This window comes from Coregonus lavaretus, assembly GCF_964263955.1.
Source record: "Coregonus lavaretus genome assembly, chromosome: 8".
Lineage (NCBI taxonomy): Eukaryota > Metazoa > Chordata > Actinopteri > Salmoniformes > Salmonidae > Coregonus > Coregonus lavaretus.
Window position 1 is genome coordinate 16,253,213 of NC_139995.1, and position 14,519 is coordinate 16,267,731.

The 14,519-nt window shown below is 41.6% G+C and overlaps 1 protein-coding gene across 1 annotated transcript in view; it reads left to right on the forward strand.

Moving 5' to 3' along the window:
• Positions 1–14,519, forward strand: part of LOC311133443 (FERM domain-containing protein 4B-like) — a gene marked incomplete at its 5' end in the record, with an annotated part of 36,598 nt that overhangs the window by 3,038 nt on the left and 19,041 nt on the right. Inside the window, 2 exons of the mRNA XM_084166930.1 lie at positions 4,181–4,261; positions 4,646–4,668. Of these exons, the coding sequence (XP_084023056.1) occupies positions 4,181–4,261; positions 4,646–4,668 (104 nt within the window). The remainder of the gene's footprint in view (positions 1–4,180; positions 4,262–4,645; positions 4,669–14,519) is intronic.

The window sequence follows — 14,519 nt, forward strand, 5'->3', positions numbered from 1 at the left end:
AAGGACTAGCTGTTTGACTGGACACTCTCCACTCTCATTATTATTAATTATTTTAAGCTCTTTCAAAAACAGTTTTTATAGTAATTATTCTACAGAGTTATTTTGTAATGTGGGCTAAAGTCACTTGACTTGCTGACTTCTCAGAGACTTCCCTGCTTTTGTTTTATGTAGGCTACTCTAATACAACATTCTTTAACACAATGATGGCTTTCAGGCTTTCTCCAAGAGTACCAAATAGTTCCCTAATCCTCCAAAATATAATTTGATTTAGGGCTTTCTTTTGGAAATGCTGCACTGTAACAACATGAAAAATAACAATATCCTGATTCACTCCCTCTTCTCTCTGAGACCTGTGCATATTTCCCATGCCACACACAGCTCAGCCAGACTAGCAGAAATCTCTGAGCTGTGTTGTTGTACAAATATTAGATAATGTTTGTGATAATTAAGAGGAGGAAATCATCTAGGCTACCATACAGTGGGGAAAAATAGTATTTAGTCAGCCACCAATTGTGCAAGTTCTCCCACTTAAAAAGATGAGAGAGGCCTGTAATTTTCATCATAGGTACATGTCAACTATGACAGACAAAATGGGAAAAAGAAATCCAGAAAATCACATTGTAGGATTTTTAATGAATTTATTTGCAAATTATGGTGGAAAATAAGTATTTCGTCACCTACAAACAAGCAAGATTTCTGGCTCTCACAGACCTGTAACTTCTTCTTTAAGAGGCTCCTCTGTCCTCCACTCGTTACCTGTATTAATGGCACCTGTTTGAACTTGTTATCAGTATAAAAGACACCTGTCCACAACCTCAAACAGTCACACTCCAAACTCCACTATGGCCAAGACCAAAGAGCTGTCAAAGGACACCAGAAACAAAATTGTAGACCTGCACCAGGCTGGGAAGACTGAATCTGCAATAGGTAAGCAGCTTGGTTTGAAGAAATCAACTGTGGGAGCAATTATTAGGAAATGGAAGACATACAAGACCACTGATAATCTCCCTCGATCTGGGGCTCCACGCAAGATCTCACTCCGTGGGGTCAAAATGATCACAAGAACGGTGAGCAAAAATCCCAGAACCACACGGGGGGACCTAGTGAATGACCTGCAGAGAGCTGGGACCAAAGTAACAAAGCCTACCATCAGTAACACACTACGCCGCCAGGGACTCAAATCCTGCAGTGCCAGACGTGTCCCCCTGCTTAAGCCAGTACATGTCCAGGCCCGTCTGAAGTTTGCTAGAGTGCATTTGGATGATCCAGAAGAGGATTGGGAGAATGTCATATGGTCAGATGAAACCAAAATATAACTTTTTGGTAAAAACTCAACTCGTCGTGTTTGGAGGACAAAGAATGCTGAGTTGCATCCAAAGAACACCATACCTACTGTGAAGCATGGGGGTGGAAACATCATGCTTTGGGGCTGTTTTTCTGCAAAGGGACCAGGACGACTGATCCGTGTAAAGGAAAGAATGAATGGGGCCATGTATCGTGAGATTTTGAGTGAAAACCTCCTTCCATCAGCAAGGGCATTGAAGATGAAACGTGGCTGGGTCTTTCAGCATGACAATGATCCCAAACACACCGCCCGGGCAATGAAGGAGTGGCTTCGTAAGAAGCATTTCAAGGTCCTGGAGTGGCCTAGCCAGTCTCCAGATCTCAACCCCATAGAAAATATTTGGAGGGAGTTGAAAGTCTGTGTTGCCCAGCGACAGCCCCAAAACATCACTGCTCTAGAGGAGATCTGCATGGAGGAATGGGCCAAAATACCAGCAACAGTGTGTGAAGACCTTGTGAAGACTTACAGAATACGTTTGACCTGTGTCATTGCCAACAAAGGGTATATAACAAAGTATTGAGAAACTTTTGTTATTGACCAAATACTTATTTTCCACCATAATTTGCAAATAAATTCATTACAAATCCTACAATGTGATTTTCTGGATTTTTTTTTCTTCATTTTGTCTGTCATAGTTGACGTGTACCTATGATGAAAATTACAGGCCTCTCTCATCTTTTTAAGTGTGAGATCTTGCACAATTGGTGGCTGACTAAATACTTTTTTTTCCCCACTGTACATGTTGGATAATACAACTGGAGGAACAGGTGTAACATTTCATACACATACAGACACACATACATCACATATTACATGGTCACACACACACACACACGTGAGAATTGTAAAGGAAAGCAGTGTTGTTATCTAGCAGTGATTGTAAAGGGTTGAGTTCTGCACCCACTGTTGACTTTCCTTATTAGTCTGACATTGGAAAGCTGACCTTTTGACCATCAATAACTTTTTTATTGCAATTCAATTTTGGCAGATGCATTGATTAATGATAATCAATAGCACTCATACTGTCTATTGCATTATTTCCTCCTCCTGTATTATACTTATGCTAAAATGTATTATTAGATTCTACTGCCATTTACATTGTTTGTATTCATATCTTTTATTTTCTTATTATTGTTGCACTGTCGGGAAGGAACCTGAAAGTAAACATTTCATTGGATGATGTATCCCATACATACGACTAATAAAACTTGAAACTTAACAGATTTATACTGAACAAAAATATAAACGCAACATGCAACAATTTCAATGATTTTACTGAGTTACATTTCATATAAGGAAATCAGTCAATTGAAATCAATTCATTAGGTTCTAATCTATGGATGTCACATGAGTGGGCAAGGGTGCAGCCATGGGTTGGCCTGGGAGGGCATAGGCCCACGCACTTGGGAGCCAGACCTACCCACTGGGGAGCCAGGCCCAGCCAATCAGAATGAGTTTTTCCCCACAAAAGGGCTTTATTACAGACAAAAATACTCCTCAGTTTCATCAGCTGTCTGGGTGGCTGGTCTCAGACAATCCCGAAGGTGAAGAAGCCAGATGTGGAGTTCCTGGGCTGGCGTGGTTACACGTGGTCTGCGGTTGTGAGGCCGGTTGGACATACTGCCAAATTCTCTAAAAAGACGTTAGAGGTGACTTATGGTAGAGAAATGAACATTCAATTCTCTGGCAACAACTCTGGTGGACATTCCTGCAGTCAGCATGCCAATTGCACACTCCCTCAAAACCTGAGACATCTGTGGCATTGTGTTGTCTGACAAAACTGCACATTTTAGAGTGGCCTTTTATTGTCCCCAGCACAAGGTGCACTTGTGTAATGATCATGCTGTTTAATCAGCTTCTTGATATGCCACACCTGTCAGGTGGATGGATTATCTTGGTAAAGGAGAAATGCTCATTAACAGGGATGTAAACTAATTTGTGCACAACATTTAAGAGAAATAAGCTTTTTGTGCATATGGACAATTTCTGGGATCTTTTATTTCAGCTCATGAAACATGGGACCAACACTTTACATGCTGTGTTTATATTGTTGTTCAGTATATATATATACATCAGTAAGGCAGAGTAGCCAACAGACATCTGCATAAGTTTTATCACCTAAAGTTGCTGAATTACCTAGTGGAAACGATGGATACTATTCCCAATCCTTCAGATGTAATAGGGGGACATTTTTTGCTATCTGGGAGGCTACTCATGTATTTAAGCTCCCTTGATCTTCTCCACGCCATGGAGATGGTCTTATATCTTGAGCCGCCTGTCTGTCTTTCTACTTTAGAGGGTACTAGAGCAAACTAACAACAGCTCCACCGTGTCCTCCATCGAGTGACCTAAAAACTTCATGCGCACTGCCACTTCATAACCCTGTATGGAACTTAATATAAATCCATTTGATATCATACACACTATAAATAAGTAATGGGATACGTACATTTTTGAGATAGTGATACAACGTTGCCAGGAGTAACTTTTTTTCGACACTGGAGGAACGTGAACCTGCTCTCAGAATGTACCATTTTGATTATAAGGAGGTTGAAATGATAAATAACTACGATTATACTGTATTTTTGTAACTATTGTATGGACGTTCGTTCTATGTTATTATAAACATAACAATAATTCGTTTCGAACGTTGATGAAGAATATTAAAAACTCTTCTAAAATTCCGACTCAACCTTAAACATGCGCACCCGCTTTTCAGTGACAATGGTTCAGTCGGTAACTGTTGAGCGGAGGTACGGGTGGTAATGAGATTTGCCTCAAATCAAGTGCTACTGGTCGAACACGGTACACTTGTTTTTCACCCTATAATGTTCCCATTTTCTGTTTTTTTCACGACAGGAGATCATCGAAGTGGAGAGTGAAAACGTTTTCAAATTAGCTGCTTACGCGTTGCAGGTAAATTCATTTTTGTTTTTGTGGAGTAATTGTCATTCATCAGCGATTTGAATCTAAACTGAATGAACACTGTGCATGCACGCTGTTACAAAAAGGGTTAGGGTTTCGGAACCTTATTTTGAGAAATGTGTAGTAGTTAAGTTTTTATTTCAATCTTGAAATCATTGTACTACAATGATTGTAGTTCTTTAGCGTACAATTATATGCTTTGCTGTAATGCTATTCAACACTGAGTGAGATTGAAAAGTGTTCCCGTAGTCCCAAGTAACATTCAAGACTTGCAATGACATAGGCCTATTGATGTTCAAGTCCTCCAGTCTAGTAGGCTACTTGTTGTATCATCATTCTCACTAATAAGGGTGCTATTTATTTTTTCTCTCCCAGGAAGCTAAAGGAGACTACACAAAGTAAGGATTCACTCATGTTAACACTAATCGATAAATAAATACATATGTATTATTATTAGAATACAGTCAATTCTGTGAAATGATGATCTGCATGCATCTTTTGTTTAATACCATTGTAATAAATTGCTTCAGCTTGCACAGGCTACTCATTCAGTCACATTTACAGCCACAGTAGGCTATTTGGAAAGGGACGTTCTAAAACATGTATTAAATAGTAAAACTGTTATGTTACTTGGGCTAACTCATGAAACACGTTTTTGTGTAAGCTTTAAGTTTCTTAAGCAGTCATATTACAGTAAGCAATCTACACATATTTATTATTTACCCCATAATCAATGCTTCTATGTAGTCTATACCAAATGTTTGAGACCTGTGGTGTTGGGTCAAAGCTCAGTGAACAACCCAGGCAGGGAGGGTCGCAGTGGTCATTTAAGGGTTAATCACGTTGGCTCAGATTTTGAGTTTTATCTTGGAGTTCCCTTAGTTGATGATTTCCTTGATGTTGTTCTTTTGGTGTTAAATTGAGCTGAAATGTGCTTTACATGCAACTCTATGTTTTATATATTCCCTGTTGATAAAAGCATCTGTAGAACATACACAGTGATGTTTCTAGATGCTGTTTTCCTGCTCAGTTCTGATTACGTGTTAAATGGGACGTGTTTTATTGTTTTCAATCTCCATTCCTCAGTAGCCAAATGCTATAGGCTTTACTCTGGCAAACCTGACCTCAATTGCTTTCTGTTTGAGTTTGTGTCCTGGCTATTGCATTTCCTTTCCCCGCATCTAGTTCAGTGTAAGTATGTCTTAGGTTAGATTGTTGTTGCCTGCACAAGATACAGATAACAATCATTCATCTTCTCCCTCAGAATGTTATTTAGAACTAGGACATATGTTTTTGTGGCGGGATAAAGCACTGAAAGGCTTGACCTGGTGATAAGGTTTGTTATTTTAGTCGTCAGATGGAGAGGAGAGGGCTGAGGTAATCAGTAAATATTGTCCTGTCCGTCAGAGTGGACGAGCTGGTTATATGGCTGAACCTGTGGGGCGTTTTCCCCAGCTTGGGTCCTCTAGAGGCCCCTGGCCATTATCTGAGCACAAGGCTTTGTGTTCTGCTCTGTAAGGAATTGTATGGTGTGAATGCACACCGTGATATTTAATGCTGAAAATGCAGTTTGTTTCTACGTCAAAGTCCTATCTTTGTACTCTCAAAAACTCTAATTTCAGCAGGACCTTTTTTTTTGTTTTAAGCCAACTTCTCAGCAAACTTCACAGAGTTGATGGTGATTGTATTCTATTCAGACTGGCCAGTGAAGCCCTTCACAGCTTTGTATTGCAGTATGTTAGGGGTGAGTTTTCAGATTGTTTAGCCCAGAGGTGTCAGGCAGCTAGGTGAGTTAATGTTTCATCCTGTGAGGGCATGGGGATGTGCTGCACTTTGTCCTGACTGAAAGCACAATGAAACAGACCCTGTCAGCAAAGTCTGTAAAATCAGTGTGGATGGCAGCCTGTCCAACTATATAGCCCAGCCTACTCTCTCCTGGGTTGTTCTTAGGCTAATACATCTTTTTCCTCTCTGATGGTTTTCATTTGTACCTTTTTGGAGAGGAAGGTTGGCAAATCCCCTCATAAAACATATGCTGCTTAAAACAGGCATTGCAAAGGGCCCTGCAGCTCTGAGATTAGATGTGGAGGAGTTAGGGAGACCCCCCCCTTCCAACATACAGCCTGTTCTAAGAGGGATGAGCCTTAAGAGTGCAGACCCCCTTGCCCACGGTAGACTGCCAGGCGTCAGAGGGACTAACCATTATGATGTCATTTCTCGTGGTCAAAGCCAACCCCCTGCCGAGCTATCGCTCTGTGTTTTCCTGTTGTGCCTTGGCTTGAATCTTCATCAGGGCCATGTTCATACCGGTACGCTATATGTCACTGTAGATGTGTAAAGAAAAAAATGTAGCCTAGGGGTTGTAATTTTAGCTGAAATGTTATGTAGTAGATGACGCATAGTGTAAGTCTACCTAGTGCTTTTCAGTCGATTTTGTCACATCAGTCCGATGTCCTTTAGTATAGGCTAATACATTAGGTTTATAGGTTACAGCAGGGGTTTCCAACCTAGGGGGCACGGGGGCGCCAACATGTCATGGGGGGGGGGGCATTCCTTGATTTGAAAAAATATATATATATATATACTGAACAAAAATATAAATGCAACATGCAACAATTTCATTGATTTTACTGAGTTACAGTTAATATGAGGAAATCAGTTATTAGGCCCTAATCTATGGATTTCTCATGACTGCGAATACAGATATGCATCTGTTGGTCACAGATACCTGGGCCTCAAGATCTCGTCACAATATTTTTGTGCATTCAAATTGCCATCAATAAAATGCAATTGGGTTCGTTGTCTGTAGCTTATGCCTGCCCATACCATAACCCCACCGCCACCATGGGGCACTCTGTTCACAACGTTGACATCAGCAAACCGCTTGCCCACATGACACCATATACGTGGTCTGCGGTTGTGATGCCGGTTGGACGTTCTGCCAAATTCTCTAAAACGACGTGGTAGAGAAATTAACATTCAATTGTCTGGCAACAGCTCTGGTGGACATTCCTGCAGTCAGCATGCCAATTGCACGCTCCCTCAACTTGACATTAGTGGCATTGTTGTGTGACAGAACTGCACATTTTAGTGGCCTTTTATTGTCTCCAGCACAAGGTGCACCTGTGTAATGATCATGCCGTTTAATCAGCTTTTTGATATGCCACACCTGTCAGGTGGATGGGTTATCTTGGCAAAGGAGAAACAGTCACTAACAGGGATGTATATTTCTGGGATCATTTTTTTCAGCTCATGTAGTAACATGGGACCAACACTTCATGTTGCGTTTTATATTTTTGCTCAGTGCATTTGGGAAGTATTCACACCCCTTGACTTTTTCCACATTTTGTTACGTTACAGCCTTATTCTAAAATTGATTAAAACAAAAAAATTCCACCCCTCATCAATCTACACACAATACCCCATAATGACAAAGCAAAAACAGGTTTTTAGTAATGTTTGCAAATGTATTAAAAATAAAAAACAAATCACATTTACATAAGTATTCAGACCCTTTACTCAGTACTTTGTTGAAGCACCTTTGGCAGCGATTACAGCCTCGAGTCTTCTTGGGCATGACGCTACAAGCTTGGCACACCTGTATTTGGGAAGTTTCTCCTATTCTTCTCTGCAGATCCTCTCAAGCTCTGTCAGGTTGGATGGGGAGCGTCGCTGAACAGCTATTTTCAGGTCTCTCCAGAGATGTTCGATCGGGTTCAAGTCCGGGCTCTGCCTGGCCCACTCAAAGACATTCAGAGACTTGTCCCGAAGCCACTCCTGCGTTGTCTTGGCTGTGTGCGTAGGGTCGTTGTGCTGTTAGAAGGTGATCCTTCGCCCCAGTCTGAGGTTCTGAGTGCTCTGGAGCAGGTTTTCATCAAGGGTCTCTCTTTGCTCCGTTCAACTTTCCCTCAATCCTGACAAGTCTCCCAGTCCCTGATGCTGAAAAACATCCTCACAGCATGACGCTGCCACCACCGTGCTTCACCGTAGGGATGCTGCCAGGTTTCCTCCAGACGTGATGCTTGGCATTCAGACCAAAGAGTTCAATCTTGGTTTCATCAGACCAGAGAATCTTGTTTCTCATGGTCTGAGAGTCCTTCAGGTGCATTTTGGCAAACTCCAAGCAGGCTGTCATGTGCGTTTTACGGGGGAGTAGCTTCCGTCTGGCCACTCTACCATAAAGGCCTGATTGGTGGAGTGCTGCAGAGATGGTTGTCCTTCTGGAAGATTCTCCCATCTCCACAGAGGAACTCTGGAGCTCTGTCAGAGTGACCATCGGCTTCTTGGTCACCTCCCTGACCAAGTCCCTTCTCCCCCGATTGCTAATTTTGGCCTTGCGGCCAGCTCTAGGAAGTTCTTCCATTTAAGAATGATGGAGGTCACTGTGTTCTTGGGGACCTTCAATGCTGCAGAAATGTGTTGGTACCCTTCCCTAGATCTGTGCCTCGACACAATCCTGTCTCAGAGCTCTACCGACAATTCCTTCGACCTCATGGCTTGGTTTTTGCTCTGACATGCAATGTCAACTGTGGGACCTTATACAGACATGTGTGTGCCTTTTCAATTGATTGGACATGATTTGAATTGACTTAAGGTGGACTCCAATCAAGTTGCAGAAATATTTCAAGGATGATCAATGGAAACAGGATGCCCCTGAGCTCAATTTTGAGTCTCATATTTCTGTTTCTTATTTTTAATAACGTTGCAAACATTTCTAAAAACCTGATTTTGCTTTGTCATAATGGGGTATTGTGTGTAGATTGATGAGAAATAGTTTATTTAATCAATTTTTGAATAAGGCAATGTGGAAAAATAAGGCAATGTGGAAAAAGTCAAGTGGTCTGAATACTCTCCGAATTGTATTTTTACAATTCACGAAATCCGAAATGCTTTAAGCTTGAAACAAGCAGTAAAATGCCCTATGAAGTCACGGCCCTGATGCACATGGGAATATATTTGCTCTGTCTCTACGACATTCAGAAGCAGAGTTACGACCTTCTAAAGTTGACAAGTCAAAGAAATTGGACTTTGCTTGGGAAGTAATCTTATACAATGTGTGACTCTGTTGCTATCAATTGATCTATTCACTTTATGTAGAAGAGAATATGTTTAATAAAATGTAGTGTTCATATAAACTATCATAACATATTTGGTAGCGGAATAATATTTGCGTAAATCGGGTCTAGACTTTATTTTCTATTATTATTATTATTATTATTAAATAGTGTATCTAAAATATGTATTGTCAAACTACGTAGAATTGCAGGAAATGAGCATCAAAATAACAATTTTCCTAGGTCCCTCAAATGAAACAAAATCAAGCTAGTGGCTATGTGAAAAAGGGGCCCTGGGGAAAAAAGGTTAGGAACCCCTGAGTTACAGCAACCCTGCCTGGCACTGTCAATTCACTCACTGGAGTGTAGATTCAGGCTGCTTTTACTGAGACTTGCACAGCAATGGGGACCACATCTCTTTTCACACCCCAGTCTCTTTCCCTGCATTTCCTTACCAATGAACAACTCTCAGCCCACTGAAATAGCTGACATATGAGTGTTTAGCCTACACACTGGCTGGCTGGCTGGCTGGGTGGAGGAGTTGCCCCCAGCCCACGCTGCAGGAAGATAACACACATCGTAAGGCGATGTGGCTTCAGAGTAGATCACCCGACAACACCAGGCTCAGCGCCCTATAAAATGTATGCCATTAAACTCCATAGCAGTGAACGAACTGCCATAGCAGCAGAAACTAGTGAACCTTGAAGAAGCAGCTAGCTTGGGAGCAATTATTCAAGTGAGTCTTTCTCTCTGTAGTGTTTCACCTTTGTGTGGAGTAAGCAGGTTCACATAACTAGATCATTATGGCCTCTTCATGCTTTTTTCATTAACTTTGAAGATGATAGAGAAACCTCAAGTGAGATATTTGAAAATGTAAGTTCAGCTCATGCTTTTTATTTTGTTAGTACATACATCCAATACGTTCAATGAAAAAGGACCAACACATAAGTATTAAAAGTTGTCCCAGTAGTTGAGAACATGCTAAATATATGAAAGACCTGCCGGTCTGAGTCCTGTCCTAGAGGCCAAGTCATATTTTTGAAAAGCTCTCCTCTTGAGTTGTACAGTGCCTTTTAACACTGCATGCCAAAACTGGTGAATGGCTTTTGTTCTGGGCTCCAGTGCTCTGGCCTGCCAAGTCATAGCCCTCTTTGGCGATCAGTAATTGTAGAGCAAGTGCTCCCCCTCATGTGTTTAGAGTGACTCATAGTTCACTATGACAGACCTTGACAGTGACGTGCAACACAGTTAGTACAGAGAGATAACATGCTATTGCTGTGTTTTAGATCACCTCCAGACTTCTCCGTTCTACATACTAATCATTACTCAAAAGTGAGAGGTACCTGTTGCATGTATGATTAAATTAGGTATTTTATTGTGTGTGAGGAAATGGTATGCAAATTGACAAAGTATGGTAGGGCTATGTCTCACTCGTTGTACTGGTATCATATATTATTTAGGTAAACTGTACACACCAACCTCAAAGAATGTTCAATGTAAATGTGGTAACAATAACAAACAAATAATCATGAGTAGGGTTGCAAAATTCCGGGAACTTGAAATAAATTCCCAGATTTTCCCAAAGTCCCAGTTGGAGGATTCCCGGAATCAGGAGGGAATGTTTACATACTGTTTTACCCACTTCATATGTATATACTGTATTCTAGTCAAGGCTCATCCTATATACAGGTCATTTGGAAAGTATTCAGACCCCTTCCCTTTTTCCACGTTATGTTACAGCCTTATTCTAAAATGGCTTAAATTAATGGTTTTTCCTCATCAATCTACACACAATACTCCATAATGACAAAGCGAAAACAGGTTTTTAGAATTTTTTGATACTTTATAAAAAAAGAAAAAACTTATTTACATAAGTATTCAGACCCTTTGCTATGAGACTCGAAATTCAGCTCAGGTGCATCCTATTTCCATTGATCATCCTTGAGATGTTTCTACAACTTGGAGTCCATATTTGGTAAATTCAATTGATTGGACATGATTTGGAAAGGCACACACCTTATATAAGGTCCCACAGTTGACAGTGCATGTCAGAGCAAAAACCAAGCCATGAGGTTGAAGGAATTGTTGGTAGAGCTCAGAGACAGGATTGTGTCGAGGCACATATCTGGGGAAGGGTACCAACAAGAATCCGATGGTCACTAGGAAAGAGCTCCAGAGTTCCTCTGTGGAGATGGGAGAATCTTCCAGAAGATCAACAATCTCTGGAGCACTCCACCAATCAGGCCTTTATGGTAGAGTGGCCAGACGGAAGTCACTCCTCAGTAAAAGGCACCTGACAGCCCACTTGGAGTTTGCCAAAAGGCATCTAAAGGACTCTCAGACCATGAGAAACTAGATTCTCTGGTCTGATGAAACCAAGATTGAACTCTTTGGCCTGAATGCCAAGTGTCATGTCTGGAGAAAACCTGGCACCATCCCAAAGGTGAAGCATGGTGGTGGCAGCACCATGCTGTGGGGATGTTTTTCAGCAACAGGGACTGGGAGACTTGTCAGGATCGAGGGAAAGATGAACGGAGCAAAGTACAGAGAGATCCTTGATGAAAACCTTTTCCAGAGCGCTCAGGACCTCAGACTGGGGCGAAGGTTCACCTTCCAACAGGACAACGACCCTAAGCACACAGCCAAGACAACGCAGGAGTGGCTTCCGGACAAGTCTCTGAACGTCCTTGAATGGCCCAGCCAGAGCCCGGACTTGAACCCGATCGAACATCTCTGGAGAAACCTGAAAATAGCTGTTCAGCGACGGTCCACATCCAACCTGACCTTTTTGCCCAAATTTCTAAACATCCTGTTTTTGCTTTGTCATTATGGGGTATTGTGTGTAGATTGATGAGGGGAAAACAACAATTTAATCCATTTTAGAATAAGGTTGTAACGTAACAATGTGGAAAAAGTCAAGGGGTCTGAATACTTTCCGAATGCACTGTAACTTCTGCTGTACACACCTTTGCTATTCATATACTGACATTGCTCATTCTTATATTTCTTAATTCCTTTATTAAAATGTTTTGGCTTTGCGTGCATTGTTTTGTATTAGCTATTAATGCACTGTTGGAGCTAGGAATATAAGCATTTTGCTACACCTGCGATAACAGCTGCAAAATGTGTACGCGACCAATAAAATTAGATTTTTGATTTGAATAAGCAGGAAATCCGGTATCCTCCAACCCAGGATTTCTGGAAAACCAGGGAATTTATTGAACGTTCCTGGAATTTTGCAACCCTACTCAGGAGTCACAAGTACCAGCACATACAGTTGCTGCCAAAGATATTAGTGCCCTTGCACTTTTCTTAAATAATTCCCTATTTCTAGTCAAATACGTAAAACAAATAATAATAATAAGGTCTCCACACCTTATTGTGTTTTCAACATTGCAAAACCAATTATATTTTTGTAAACTTAAGTTTACAATTTAAATTGTCAAAATAAAGACATGGCATGGACAAAGTTATTTGCGCCCTGGGGCTAGTACTTGGTTGTGCTGCCTTTGGCCAAGGTAACTGCCAACAAATGCTTCTTGTAGCCATCAATGAGCTTGCCCACTTTTCAGCAGCAAACGTCTCCAATTCTTTAATGTTTGAGGGGTTCCCTCCATCAACTGCTGTTTTCAGCTCTCGCCATACAGTGAGGGAAAAAAGTATTTGATCCCCTGCTGATTTTGTACGTTTGCCCACTGACAAAGACATGATCAGTCTATAATTTTAATGGTAGGTTTATGTGAACAGTGAGAGACAGAATAACAACAAAAACATCCAGAAAAACGCATGTCAAAAATATTATAAATTGATTTGCATTTTAATGAGGGAAATAAGTATTTGACCCCTCTGCAAAACATGACTTAGTACTTGGTGGCAAAACCCTTGTTGGCAATCACAGAGGTCAGACGTTTCTTGTAGTTGGCCACCAGGTTTGCACACATCTCAGGAGGGATTTTGTTCCACTCCTCTTTGCAGATCTTCTCCAAGTCATTAAGGTTTCGAGGCTGACGTTTGGCAACTCGAACCTTCAGCTCCCTCCACAGATTTTCTATGGGATTAAGGTCTGGAGACTGGCTAGGCCACTCCAGGACCTTAATGTGCTTCTTCTTGAGCCACTCCTTTGTTGCCTTGGCCGTGTGTTTTGGGTCATTGTCATGCTGGAATACCCATCCACGACCCATTTTCAATACCCTGGCTGAGGGAAGGAGGTTCTCACCCAAGATTTGACGGTACATGGCCCTGTCCATCATTCCTTTGATATGCGGTGAAGTTGTCCTGTCCCCTTAGCAGAAAAACACCCCCAAAGCATAATGTTTCCACCTCCATGTTTGACGGTGGGGATGGTGTTCTTGGGGTCATAGGCAGCATTCCTCCTCCTCCAAACACGGCGAGTTGAGTTGATGCCAAAGAGCTCCATTTTGGTCTCATCTGACCACAACACTTTCACCCAGTTCTCCTCTGAATCATTCAGATGTTCATTGGCAAACTTCAGACGGGCCTTTTATATGTGCTTTCTTGAGCAGGGAGACCTTGCGGGCAGTGCAGGATTTCAGTCCTTCATGGCGTAGTGTGTTACCAATTTGTTTTCTTGGTGACTATGGTCCCAGCTGCCTTGAGATCATTGACAAGATCCTCCCGTGTAGTTCTGGGCTGATTCCTCACCGTTCTCATGATCATTGCAACTCCACGAGGTGAGATCTTGCATGGAGCCCCAGGCCGAGGGAAATTGACAGTTCTTTTGTGTTTCTTCCATTTGCGAATAATCGCACCAACTGTTGTCACCTTCTCACCAAGCTGCTTGGCGATGGTCTTGTAGCCCATTCCAGCCTTGTGTAGGTCTACAATCTTGTCCCTGACATCCTTGGAGAGCTCTTTGGTCTTGGCAATGGTGGAGAGTTTGGAATCTGATTGATTGCTTGTGTGGACAGGTGTCTTTTGCACAGGTAACGAGCTGAGATTAGGAGCACACTCTTAAAGGGAGTGCTCCTAATCTCAGCTCGTTACCTGTATAAAAGACAACTGGGAGCCAGAAATCTTTCTGATTGAGAGGGAGTCAAATACTTATTTCCCTCATTAAAATGCAAATCAATTTATAACATTTTTCACATGCGTTTTTCAGCATTTTTTTGTTGTTATTCTGTCTCTCACTGTTCAAATAAACTTACCATTAAAATTATAGACTGATCATTTCTTTG